This window comes from Tursiops truncatus, chromosome 11 (genome assembly GCF_011762595.2).
Source record: "Tursiops truncatus isolate mTurTru1 chromosome 11, mTurTru1.mat.Y, whole genome shotgun sequence".
NCBI classification, from domain to species: Eukaryota; Metazoa; Chordata; class Mammalia; order Artiodactyla; family Delphinidae; genus Tursiops; species Tursiops truncatus.
The window spans coordinates 3049830-3063518 of record NC_047044.1 but is presented as its reverse complement, the minus strand read 5'-3'; the positions used below and the strand labels follow the sequence as shown (position 1 = coordinate 3063518).

General features: G+C 50.4%; 1 protein-coding gene across 5 annotated transcripts in view; it reads left to right on the top strand.

The window, feature by feature from the left end:
- The window catches only part of TBC1D22A (TBC1 domain family member 22A), a 357101-nt gene that overhangs the window by 108873 nt on the left and 234539 nt on the right, over positions 1-13689 (top strand). For 4 of the 5 annotated variants that reach the window (XM_073788040.1, XM_073788041.1, XM_073788038.1 and 1 more), the window contains 2 exons: positions 1070-1198; positions 5112-5174. The exons of the other annotated variant lie outside the window; for it this stretch is intronic. In XM_073788040.1, coding sequence (XP_073644141.1) covers positions 1070-1198; positions 5112-5174 — 192 coding nt within the window. The remainder of the gene's footprint in view (positions 1-1069; positions 1199-5111; positions 5175-13689) is intronic. 5 annotated transcript variants of the gene reach the window in all.

Genomic DNA, 13689 nt, shown 5'->3' with positions numbered 1-13689 from the left:
GGTGGGGGGACCGCAGAGGGCACTGGGGCGGTTTTGGGGCGATGACACTGCTCCATTCTTCACGGGGGCAGCTGTCGCATGGCTGTGCCCCTTTGTCAGATGTCATGGAACCGTTTCCTGAAAAGAGGCACCTTCTGTTTTATCCCTGGTGTGGTGGTAATGTTGACTGAAAAGTAGAAAATGTAAGACAGGAGTCTGGGCTCTTCACGGCCACCCTTTGCTGCCTGCCGGACCCTTTCTGAGTCTGTATTGGGCCTGCAGCTGCCAGAGCCCAGGAGTCTTTGGAGAGAGGAGAACATGTGCGTGAGAATTTACATATATGTGTGCGTACACACACACACACACACACACACACACGCATACGCACGTGTATGTGTATATATGCATGCGTATGTGTGTACGTGGACACACACACACATGTATAGTTGTAGGGCCTACACGCTTCTGAGCTCTCCGTGGTGTCCAAGGCATTTAGAGAGGGGGGCTTTCATCTCTCAGCTGTGCTGTAGATGAGCGCGGTAAATGCCAGCCTGCTGCGCCGGCTCCGGCCCACTCCTGTACGGCTGCAGGTGGAGTTCCATCACCTCGGTGGAGGCTGCAGACGCCTGAGCCCAGACCCCATGGAGTGCGGTTGGGGGTGATACTTCCATGGGGCTCAGCTCACTGCTTTTCTTTGTGTCTCTTTCTTCACAACTCATTTGTCCTCCCCTCTGTGTCAGATTTCAGAGCGCCAGGCTCGTTTAAGATGTGAGCCTTTGGGGCTTCCCTGGTGGCGCAGTGCTTGAGAGTCCGCCTGCCGATGCAGGGGACGCGGGTTCGCGCCCCGGTCCGGGAAGATCCCACATGCCGCGGAGCGGCTGGGCCCGTGAGCCATGGCCGCTGAGCCTGCGCGTCCAGAGCCTGTGCTCCGCAACGGGAGAGGCCACAGCAGTGAGGGGCCCGCCTACCGCAAAAAAAAAAACAACAAAAAAAAGATGTGAGCCTTTTGATTACAGACTTCTTTCTCACAGAGACTCCAGGAATTACCATTAACCGTATGTACTTTTCTTGTTTGTTTTTTCTCACACAGGGTTACCTTCCTGCCAACGTAGACCGAAGACCAGCCACGCTCCAAAGAAAACAGAAAGAATATTTTGCTTTTATTGATCACTATTATGATTCTAGGACGGATGAAGTTCACCAGGACACATACAGACAGGTGGGGATACTTCTTCTTTTTCTTGTCACTTGAGCCACTCGGTGACGTCTGCCTTCTTGGAGGAAATGGTTTATCTGGTAAGTTCCTGATTGGGTCACAGATCTTTATTTTCTAGTAAAGAAATAAACTTGAAAGCAAATAATGGTGAATTCCCGCTGATGCTAGCACCTTGCGCATCTCCAGTTCCTTCTGCAAAAGTGGGAAGGGGGCTCTTAATTGGAGCCACAGAACAGGTAGCCCAGACCCCTCGCCGTGCACCGAGATCCTCCCCGCCGACCCCCGCCCCGCCCTGGGTGGAGGGTGTCTTGTGACTCAGCGAGCGGCCGTCTCACCAGAAGGTCAGGAGCACACATTTGTCTGGGTCGGGTCAGACGTGTGAGTCCCCTGGGCCCCGTGGGCGCTGTCCTCTGCTGCTGTCAGGGACGTGATGTAGGTCGAGGGGAGCCGTGCTGCGCGGCTTGGTTCTGGGGACACACAGTTCAGTCCGTGGCAGAGGTGCAGCCAGCTTATCAGTCTGCTGTTCAGTTTAATACAAAATGGGTATAATTATGGCTTCTTGAATAGTCAGTTGACTGTGTGCATGATGGGAAAGATACTTAAAATTGATTCATGGTTCATGGTGTATCCAGAATTTGCTGTTAGAATCCCTCGAAGCCTTTATAATTCTCGTCTTTGTAACTTGTGAGAATTCAGAATGGTTTGTGCTGCAGTTGAACCACCTTTTGGTGGTTAGGAATGGGTAGCACTGCCTCGTATCCTGACATGAACTTCTGATTTCCCTGATGCGTGTCAGTATGGAGTATTTCCTCTTGGAAACCCGACCTCTAGGTGGATGAGAGTTGCCGAATTTTTCCCCCTCAGATGTGGGATACCCACATCTCCTTGTCAGTTTGGTGTAGCGCTGTCAAAAGGTCCAAGACAGGCCTTAGCGCTGATTGCTGACCACAGGTTCTTTAAGTTAGATGGATTGCTGAAAGGCATCTTCCCCACACAGACACGTGGCAGCTCTGCAGGAAGAGTGACTCGTTTGGGGGCGGGGGGAGATGGGGCCGGGGACCCGCTTCCGTCACCTCCCAGGGCGGGGCCTTCTCTGCGTCTGGCCCCTGCGGCCCACACTGGGGCTTGTCCTCTGTCTCCCACCCGGGTGGCTCCCAGGCCACACGGTGCTGCCACCCGTCACTCTGGGAAACTGATTTGTGGTACAGATCGCATTTGGATTGGATTAGGGAAATACTAGCTTACCTGGTTTGCTTTTCCACTTCACTGGTTTTAGGGAATGGGTACATTTGGTATTGTGTTGCATGTATTTTTGCTGTGTGTGGTTTTTTTTTTTTAAATTTATTTATTTACTTTTGGCTGCGTTGGGTCTTTGTTGCTGCGCTCGGGCTTTCTCTAGTTGCGGCGAGCGGGGGCTACTCTTCGTTCGGTGTGCGGGCTTCTCGTTGCGGTGGCTTCTGTTGTTGTGGAGCATGGGCTCTAGGCGCGTGGGCTTCAGTAGTTGTGGCACGCAGGCTCAGTAGTTGTGGCTCACGGGCTCTAGAGCGCAGGCTCAGTAGTTGTGGTGCACGGGCTTAGTTGGTCCGCAGCATGTGGGATCTTCCCGGACCAGGGCTCGAACCTGTGTCCCCTGCATTGGCAGGTGGTTTCTTAACTGCTCCGCCACCAGGGAAGTCACTTTGCTGGTTTTTATTCCAAAAAAAGACGCCCAAAGGATGGCACGAGCGTCTATCAGCAAGATTTACCAGGCTGCGTTCTATTATGAATTTCTTGAGGGAAAGTTAATTAAAAATGGGTTGCATATATCTTTATTCATTACTGTGACAGGTAATAAAAAGCTCCTGTGTTACTGTGAGTCCCGCACACGTTCCTCCATTACTATAATTGAGCAGTGGAAGCTGGGGCAGTGTCTCCCGTGGGCCTGCTCGCTTTGTGCTGCGCACACACGCCTCTTGGAGGTGGGCCCTGAGCCGTCCTGGCGTGGCCGTTTCAGGCGCTCTGTTTAGCTCAAGGTGGAGCCAGCCTGGGTTTGGGGCTTGGGCACCCTGGTCTCTCCCCGCTGCCCGCTCACGGTGTTTGACCCATGAACTGACCTTAGCCGGCCGTCTGCCCCGAGGGGTGTGGCCTGGCCTTCCCACAGCACTGGGAGGCCGCAGGGGGCCAGGGTCCCCTGTCTGCTTCCCTGTCCTTTTTCTGTCCTCTGTTCATTTGAGTTCTGTGTTTACTCTTTGGGTGAAGATGTCCCATCCACAGCACACAGAGTCGGTCAGAGCTAAAGGTTCATCTGTGTGTCCTCCCCGCTCTGCGGGTTCTGCAGACTTCGTGGCCGCCCGACCGGCTCAGTCCTGTATGGGGGGCGGGGCACACAGAGCCGCTGCTGGTGTGCACCATCCCGTCCCCCAGCGAACGCACGACGGGCAGCTCTTCTGTCATGTGGGCCGTGCTGGCCCTCGGCGTGCCGGGGACAGACGCGTGCCCACGTGACTCTGATGGCATGTGATCAGTGCTCTGAGGGCGACCCTAGGGGACGCCCTGGTCAAAGACTGAGAAGGTTCAGGGCTCCTGCTAGTGGCCAGCTGCAGCCTTCCGACCCCACCAGCCTGGAATGTTCCCTCCTGTCCTCCCCGTCCAGGCCTCCTTCCCTCAGCTTGCTAGATTCCTCCCCGCGTTGCTCGGTGGGCTTGAGAATGCTTATTTCTTGCCTTCTCTGATGCCTCCTCCTCTCCTCTCTAACTGTCCTTCTCACTCTCCCTGCCGCCTCATCGTCCACGCTCCCTCAGCACTTCAGTCTGCTGGCCCCTGGCCCGGCTCGTACCCTGAGCAATCTCATCCCCTCCCTTGGTACCACTGATGGGCAGCTGATTTCCAGGTTCTCCCCTGAGGGAAGAGCTCAGGCGGGAACCTGTGAGTGCAAAAACAATTCCCACGTCTCAGAGCCGTGCAGCTGATGGAGCTCTGGGGGCTGTTGGTCCACCTTCCTGTTGGATCTTCCCCAGTAGCCCTTTGAGGGACGTGGCAGGTGTCTAATAGGCGAGGATGCTGAGCCCCAGAGCCTGGTGAGGGACCCAAGGCCACGGTGCTGGCGAGGCAGAGTGAGGAGACTCCCAGGCCCTGTGGATCTCAGAACCCTCGTGGTCACGGGCAAGGACGGGGGATGAACCTGAATCGTAGGCTCCCCACGGCGTTAAGATGTGCACGTCTTCCCTCGGCCTGTTCGGGCCATTTTCCTGGGTTGCGTGGGGATGGTGATAGCGTTGGCCGCTGTGGGGTGCTCGTGTAGGGCGTTGAGGGCCGGCCTGGATGCCAGCTCAAGCCCTGAACGACCGTACTTGGTCGCGTCTTGAACCCGCAGCTGTGCTGCTCCGCGGTGTGGGGGACTTTGTCACGACTCTCATGTCAGATGGTGGTCAGGCGGGGATCGGCTGATTCCACCAGAGGTTTTTAAATGCGTCCTCTGAAAAGTGCCCTGGGTCCCCCAAGGATTTTGTAAAGTGGAGAAAACTGTGGCTGGGGTTCGAAGAAGGAGCCGTCCCAGTTGAACGCTTGTACACTGTTGATGTGCTTGAGTCGCTCCCCGTGTCAGAGGCTGGAAATCAGTGTTTGCTAATTGCTGTGGATCCTGTTACTGCACAGCCGAGGGCCTGCTCTGCTCCTAATCACGCAGCCGCCACTGGGCTGGAAAGCGTGGAACAAGCCTGTCGTGCTAGGACCGGGGGCGGGGAGGGGGGCCCAGGCAGACGGAACCTGCCTCTCCTCCACGGGAGAACACGTGACACAGAATCTGTCTTCTCAGAGAGAGCAGAGCGAGACCCGGAGCAAATCCGTTGCTGTCATTAAGCATCACCCTCTAATCATAATGCCTGTCATGATGTTCATCATCTTTTAACATACATGTGTCTTTCTCCTCCATCTGCAGATCCACATAGACATCCCTCGAATGAGTCCTGAAGCGTTAATACTTCAACCCAAAGTGACAGAGGTAAGAGCTGGGATCCGGAAGTTCCCTTTCTTGGAGGGAGATGGGTGCCCACCGTCCTAGTGGCTCTCCCCATGGCAGGTGTGGGGATGGCCCCTGGGGACAGAATCGCCAACCGGAATTGCTAACTGTTCTTTAACTATTTTTATTGTGCAGTACTGGTGTGTACAGAAGAACTTAGCTGGAGTTGTGTATGTAGTTTACACTCCCGAGTCCACCACCCAGTTTAGAACCGAGACGCCCACTCGAGTGAGACTGATAGTGTGGAAGCCACCTGCTGTTCTCACTCGTCTCCAGGCCCCTCCCCAGGAGATGACCTCTCTCCTGACCCGTATCTGTGATTCTTCACGCCTTTAACACATGTCACGTGACACTGGGAAAGCCGTGTTCTGGAGCCGGATCATTCCTCTGTGTAGTCTGATCTCTGCAACTTGGCTTTTTTCATCTACATTATTTTCTTAGATTCGGCTAATCTCTGTGTCTAGTTATTTAAATATTCCACACTTTCTGTTGCCTTTTTTCCTGTTGGTGGACATTTGGGTTGTTTCTGTGGTTTGCTATTGGGAATAGTGTTGCCTGGAAGCTGCACGTGCAGTTATGCAGATGCCGCCTGGCAGGGATTTCTCAAGAGCATTTACGAAGAAGGAAGATTGTTGCAAGGTTGGCTGTCAGCCTGTTGAACTTTCCAGATGACGTCAGGACGCTCCCCAGTGGGTTGTCCTGATTCAGCTCTCTCCCCTGTAGAGGACCAGCCGTCCTGGTGCTCACACCCCTGCCAGGTCTGGGTGTTGCCAGGCTTCTCAAGTTCTGTCTCTGGTGGGCATCCTTCACTTTCCTTTCTCTGATCACGCGTGGAGTAAGCATCTCTTCGTGTATTTATGTGCTTCTGTGTCCCCCTTCAGGGAAATGCTTGTTCCCACCTTTGCCTGATTTCTTGTGTGGTTGATCTAGTTGTTTGTTGGTTGTTGATCTTTATATATTAGGGATTCTAATTCTTTGCAGTTTGTATATGGCAGATTCCTCCTCCTACTCTGTGGCTTGTTTCTGACACTTTCTTCTTGATGGCTGTCGTGATCGGAAGTTCTCAGTTTTCGTGGCATTGAACTTACCCATCTCTTCTATTAGGGTTAGCTTCCTGAGGAGATCTTTTCCTACCCAGACATCCTCAAGCCATTCTCCCTCCCTTATTTTCACCTCAAAGTTATAAAGTGTTAGCATTCACACCTGTTTTAATTCATCTGTATCTGATGGCTGTGTGTGCTGTGAGGTGGGAATCCAGCTTAACGTTCTCCCGTGGTGGCCGGTCCAGCTTATCTCCCCACGTTTGCAGTGTCCCTCTGTTCATGCCATTTTCACATTCGCGGAGATCTGGTCTCTGTTTTGTCCCAATATTCGAGTTACCTTCATTCATTCAGCTTCACCCTAAGTCTCAGTATTTGGTAGGAGGTGTTCACACCCCCTCTTCCTCTTCAGAAGTGATCAGGTCATCTTAAGGCTTTGCTCTTCCACGTAAGTCCCAGAGTCAGGGGGCCAAGTTTTTCTCTCTCTATCTTTTTAAAAAATATTTATTTATTTTCCTTATTCCTTTTTGGCTGTGTTGGGTCTTAGCTGTGGCGTACAGAATCTTTTTGTTATGGCGTGTGGTCTGCTCGGGCTTCTCTCTAGTTGCGGCGCTTGGGCTTCTCTCTAGTTGCGGCGCTCGGGCTTCTCTCTAGTTGTGGCGTGCGGGTCTTCTCCCTCTAGTTGTGGTGCACAGGCTCCAAAGCGTGTGGGCTCTGTAGTTTGCGGCACGTGGGCTCTCTCGTTGAGGCACGCGAGCTCAGTAGTTCTGGAGTGTAGGCTTTGTTGCCCCGTGCCATGTGGGATCTTAGTTCCCTGACCAAGGATCGAACCCGCATCGCCTGCATTGGAAGGCGGATTCTTTACCACTGGGCCACCAGGGAAGTCCATCTCTCTCTCTCTCTCTCTCTCTTTTTTTTTTTTAATTGAAGTATGGTTGATGTACAATATTATATGTCACAGGTGTACAATGTAGTGGTTCATAATTTTTACTCCATTATAGTTATAAAATACTGGCTATATTCCCTGTGTTGTACAATATGCCCTCGTAGCTTATTTTATACCTAATAGTTTGTACCTCTTAAACCCCTCCCGTGTAGTCCCTCTCCCCACTGGTAACCATTAGTTTGTTCTCTATATCCGTGAGTCAGCTTCTTTTTTTATTATATTTACTAGTTTGTTGTATTTTTTAGATTCCATTCTTATTGGTTTTTAACGTGTGTTTGACTTGAGATTGGAATTGCACAGAATCTATAGGTCAATTTGGGAGAATTGACATCTCTATGAAATTTAGTGTTCATTTTCATGAACATGCTAATTCCCCATTTTTTAGGCCATTCTTTAATGCCTTTCAGTGAAGTTTTAGAAGTTGTTCCATAATAGGTCCTGTGTACATTTTATTAGATTTATTCTTAGTTGTCATATTTTTTGTTGCTATTATAAATGGCATCTCTTTAAATTGAATTTTCTTATCGTTTTAAATGTTTGTTTTGCATCTTGATTGGTCCAGTAAATGCACTTTTAAACTTTGATATCTCTTGTCTGTGCAGTAAGTTTGTTAAAAAGAAATTCAGGATTATTAAAGCCAAAGTGCTTTAGATTACAGGACACAAAAGGAGAAAATTGGTTTTCCACAGACGTAGTCATTTTGAGGTGCTTGACGGGCGTCTGCCGCCCCTCGGTGGGGAGGTCGTCAGCGGTGCATCGGCTGCCCCCTGTGCTTGGCTTTCTCTTCGTGGTCCAGGTTGGGGCTCTAGCTCCCTCCCTCACGCTTGCATTCCAGCAGTAGGAATGCGAAGACACAAGACACAAGACACGAGGGAGAAGAGCAGCCCCTCCCATAACATAGGTTCTGAGAGAAGCTGCTTGTAGCGCTTTGGCTCGTATCCTACGTGCTTGTCCTTGGCTGTATAGGACCAGGAAACGTCACTCTGATTTCACTTGGTCTTGTGTCCCTATAAAGTCTGGGCTTCTCATGACTCGGGAAGAAGGGTTTCTGCCATGAGCGTTTCCCCCAGTCTGTCTGCGCTTTGGTTTATTCGTCCAACAGGTGATGCCCGCTTCTGCTCTGGATGTCTTTTCCCCCCTCCCTTCCCCTTCCCCTCCTCCCTCCCCACTGTCCTCCTTTTCTCCTGTCAGCATTATTGACGGCTAATTGACACACAGGAGAATTCACCTGTGTTAAGCATGCAGTTAGATTAGTCTTGACACCTGTGTGTAGGAATGTACCAGCCGCTGGAATCATGGTGTGGACACTTCCATCGCCCTGAGAAGTCCCCTCGTGTCTCTTTGCTGTCAGTCTCCCGTCCCCTCCCCCTGCCCCTGGCAATTGCTGATCTGCTTTCTATCCCTAGACTTTTGCTTTTAAAGCATTTCACAGAAAGGGAATCATACAGCTTACAGACTTAGCGAGTGGCTCCCCTGACCTGGACAGGGCGTGGACGTTCAGCCCTGCTGTTCACGGCACCGCCGAGCAGGGCCGTCTTCCGGGTATGTGTTTGCCCAGTCACCAGTTGGTGGGTACTGGGGTCCTTGCCAATTCTGGGCCATTACAAAGTACATTTGCTCTAAACCTTCACGTATAAATCTAGGGGAGGCATCTGTGTTTTCCCCTCTCTGGTAAGTGCCTAGGTGTGGAGTTGCTGGGCCGTATGGTATGTTTATACACTTTCTAAGAAGCCTCCGAGCCCCTTTCCGGGGTGGCCATGCCGGGCCGCCATGCTTGGGGCGCCTGGTCGCTCCACATCCTTTTGTCGGTTCTTGGGACTTGCCAGCCTTTAATTTTAGCTGTTTTAAAAGCAGGTGTGTCGCGGGCTGTTACGGGGTCACAATTCGCATTTGCCTGCTGACTGGGTGTCGAGCAGCCTTTCATAGGATGATTTGTCACGCTCAGAGCTTCTTTGCTGAAGCGTCTCTTCCATTTTTCGCTCACTTAATTGCTTGAAAAACCTTTAGCCCGCCTGTCCCCTGGCCTCCCTTGGACCTTTTGAGTCAGACTCCTGGGGTGGAGCCTGGAAATCCCCACCTGAAGGGAGGCCACCGAGGGAGGGAGGGTCTTTGCGGAGGTAGGACCTCCTGGGGTAACCACTAGAGGCTGCGCCACCTGACCTCCCCAGGAACCTGGGACCTGGGGCCCAGCTGCTCCTGGGTTGGGGCTGCTCCCCGCCTGTGCTCTGCTCTTCTGTCTCCGCTGCATCTGAGCAGACCTTCTGTCTGTCTCGTTTTCAGTCCTCACGCAGGTGCCTCAAGCGGCGCACGGCACAGAGCAGCTGTGAACAGGTACTTGTTTCGTGAACAGCTGTCTGGATTCCGCCTTCTCTCACCTGTGACCTCAGGTGTCTGGTTCGGAGACGCTGTTCCCCACGACCCTGGCTGGTGTCCCAGCCCCTCTCCCCGGCTTTCACGCACGCTCTGGCTGTCTCACGGTGCTTGTCGTCCAGTAGGATTTGTCTTCTTGTTGGTGAGGTCTCACCCCCACTGTGCGTCAGCTCCCTGGGAGCAGGGCCGTGGCTTGGTGCCTGGAGCGTTGCCTGGAGCCTCATGGGACTCAGGAGGTTTTGTTGAAACCAGTAATTAATCTTTTTATCCAGCGCTGTTATTTGAAAGTAAAATTCGTAACTTTTTTGCCACTTGCTCTTTTTATCCTCTGTCCGCCGTTGAATAAACTCAGCCTATTACTTGGGAGAACACGGACTGGGACCCGAGGCCCTCTGGCCCTGTGATTGGTGCAGGGAGCTCACGGGAAGAAGCTCTTTCAGATTTCGCAGCTGGGCCTTTTCACTTGATAAGTTCATCATCTGTGGGGTCACTTCTCCGTAATTGTTATATTATCTACCCTCTGGTTATCTGCTTCTTAGGGCTGTTTCACAAATTAGGGAAAGTAGATGCTTTTTCCAATTAGCCGTGGAGAAGTGATGTCTCATTACATTTAAACAGACACAGAGGATAATGAAACACGCAGGCCTTTTAGACACATTATGTACCGTTCTTCCAGTTGGTGTGATGAGTTTTCCGTGGCCCTGAAGGATGGTCATTTTCCAGGAGGCAGGTGCCAGTGGAGCACAGACGTGTTCATGCTGGACTCCTTCCCCGACTGTGAACTTTCTGTAGACAGACTTCCCGACCGGAGCCTTTGCGTGGAGAAGCGTGGGCCCCGCGGTGGACGGGAAGAAAAGCCCGCTTCCGAGGAGCAGGCGTTGGCTCTGTCCACGAGGATCCGGGCCAACCTGAAGAGGGTTTCGGCATTTGCACGTGCCGTTCCTCTGCCTGGGGGCCCCAGCCTACTCTGCTCGGCAGCCCCCCGAGCTTGCCAGCACCCCCTCTCCTGCCCTGGCTGGCCCACCGCGCCCACGTGCTTCCCGCGTGTTGTCCCGTGCCTCTGTCCCCTGAGACTCAACCAGCTTCCACGCTGGTTTTGGCCCCCTCTGGTGCCTAACGGACATTGGTGGGCTTGGGTGGGTGAGTCAGCTGTCTTGCTGGGATTCCGGCCGTGGCTGTCTCTTCTCACGCTGCAAGCTCCCCAGGGCACGGCCTGGGTCTTTCTTCTCCTGGGGCCGGCACGTAGCATGGTAAGCGCTTGCCAGATGTTGGCGGGACGCATGCGTTAAACACGCACTCCTCCTGGTGTGAGCGTTCTGTACCGCGGGGCCCTGATCCTGGGGCGCTGCCGGGGCTCAGTGCTCCGCGAGTCCGCGTCTTCTTTCTCCTCCTCTCTTCGTTCGGTCTCATAATTCATCTTTTTTTTTTTTTTCTTCAGAGGTGGGGATGCATTTGTGAGAGCCTGAGAGATACATATTTGTTATAGAATCAGTCCATTAAACTCTTCTGGTATATATTTTGGGGATCTAATCCATAGAGCTTTCCGTTTTTTGTCCTTTTGGTTTTATGGTAAAATAGAGCAGAAAGATTTCTATAATATATATGTCCAATTTAAAGAAAAAATTAAAAATTAGCTTCCATATACCCACTGTCAGGCTGAAGAAATAGAACCAGACTGGCGTCATTGAGGTCCCTTCTCTGTCCCTCTGCAGCTGTGTCCCTGTCCCCCAACAAGTAACTGTTCTCTTGAATTTTGGTTAATTATTTTCTTGCTTTTCTGTATGGTTTTATGACACGAGTTTGTGTGTGTGTGTGCGTGTGTGTGTGTGTGTGTGTGTGTGTGTGTGTGTGTGTTTCGCCTGTTTTTAATCTTTGTTTTTAGTGGACTTGTGCTGTCTGTACTCATTTGCCATCACTCTTTATATTACAGAGTTAAGGGTCTGAGCTCCATCCACCGATGCTTGTCGTGTAGTTCATTTTCACTGCTGTGTAGTATTCCCTCGTGTGTTCCTGGTTTATTGATCCAGTCCAGTGTTGATAAGCATCTGGGTTATGTTCGTTCTTGTGCTTTTTCTCAGAATGTTGCCGTGAGCATTCCGAGTCCCTGTGCACAGGTCTGAGGGTTTCTCTGGGGGGTGTACCAGGGAGTGGCCCCAGGGGCCGGTGGTGAGTGCCCAGTGCTGCCCCCTCCCCTGCACTGGGAGCTGTGAAACCGAAAGGCTCCCTGACTGCCTGGGTCTCAGGGTGCTGTTCACTTCCGATCCCTTCACTGCTGATCACGTTAAGTATTTTTTCTTAGGTTTCTTAGGCCATTTGATTTCCTCTCTTGGGAAATGCTTCTGCCCCTCTTTCTACTGCATCTTTTTGTTTGTTAGTTTATCCTCCTGATTGTAGAAGTTCCTGATATAATCTGGATACTAATTCTTTTTTGGAAACATATGGATACATATATCTTCTTTTAGTTAGTAGGCTGTTTCTTCACTCTCCTTGGTGTGAACAGCAATTCCTAATTTAACAAAGGCAGTTCAGCAGTCTTTTCCTTTATGATCAGGCCTTTTTGCGTACTGAGACATCCTTTCCAACCTCACGATTTCAAAGAAGTCTTATATTCTAAGAGTTTTAGAGTTTTGCCTTTTACCTTTAGGACCGTAATCCATTTGGGATTGACTTTGCACGGAGTTTGACACAGCAGCCCCATTTCTTTTAAAATCCCCCACGTGGATAAGTGGTTGTGCCCCTTGCCCTCATGAGCTATCATACAGCAGCTGTGTGTGGGCTCCTTCTGGGCTGGCGTCTCTTGCCCTGGTCTGTCCACCCATCCCTGTGCCGTCTTCATCCTGTCTTGGTTACATGGTCTTGATGTCTGGTAGGACAGGCCACCCAGGCCTGGCTCTTGTTTCTGGGCTACTCATGACCTTTTGCTTTTGAAGGTAAATTTAAAATCGTTGTATTTCATAGAAATCTCAGAAATTACATAGAATCTGTTGAACAGTTGGAGAAAATTAACACTTTGTTTTTGCATTTAGTTATTCTGATCTTTTAAACGACCATACCTCCTTAAATATATTACAGAACTTACTAAATTTATTCATAGATACGTTTTAAGCAAATAGCGTTTTTAAAATTTTTAGTGGCATTGTCTAATTTTTTATTGACAGTATATGGAAATGCAGTTGACCTTTGTAAGTTAATTTTGTATCTGGCAAACTTACTAATCTCTTTCATCAGTTCTAATATTTTGTGTGTAGATGTATTTGAGTTTTGAAAGAAGTTAATCATATTACTTATGAATAACGATAGTTTGTTTTTTTTCTTTCTGTTCTGTATATACATGCTTGGCTTTTTTTTTTCCTGCTGGCCAAGACTTCCACTGCAGTATTGAATGTTAGTAGTGAAAGCAGGCATCCCGGTGTCATTCCGATTCTAAAGAAGTCTTTTAACATTTCTTCTTCGACAGGATATTTACTGTAGATTTTATAGATGCCTTATGTTAAGGATGGTGCCTTGCTTTTCTCATAGTTTGAAAATCCTAAATTCCTGTTGAGATTCATCATGTCCTTTCCCACGTGTCATCGAGAGGAGAATAGGTCTTTGCTCCTTTATTCTGTTGATATGGTAGATTTTATCAGTGGGCTTCCTAGTATCGAGGTGACTGTACATTCCCGAAATAAATCCAAATTGGTCAGGATGGATTTTTTTTTACTGCCTCGTGGGATTAAGTGTCATAACATCTCATGTGCCGAACCGCCAGGAGGGGAAGCCTGGCCTCTCTTTAAATGGAAAAATGCCCTCTGACCAGTGTCTGATTCCTCAGTTGTGCTTTGATATGTTGTCCCATCAGCTGTGCCGAATATTTGGTCTGGTGACGTGTGTGACACTGTGATGTTTTGTTCGAAGGTGTTGTTTCTTTTCCGTACTTCAGTTTTGAGTGTGATGAGACGTCTGTGCTTTGCTAACCTATCCAGACAACTGGCTTGAGCACAAGATGTGGGATGTAAATCCCCACGTTTGAAGGAGGTGAAGGTGGAGTAATCACAGCCAAATGTGGCGTTGTTGCTTGTTCCGAGAGTGCTGCGTTCGTTATTCATTGTGTTGTAAACCTATATTCAGTGTGTACTTTATGTGGTATCTGGGGGCCTGT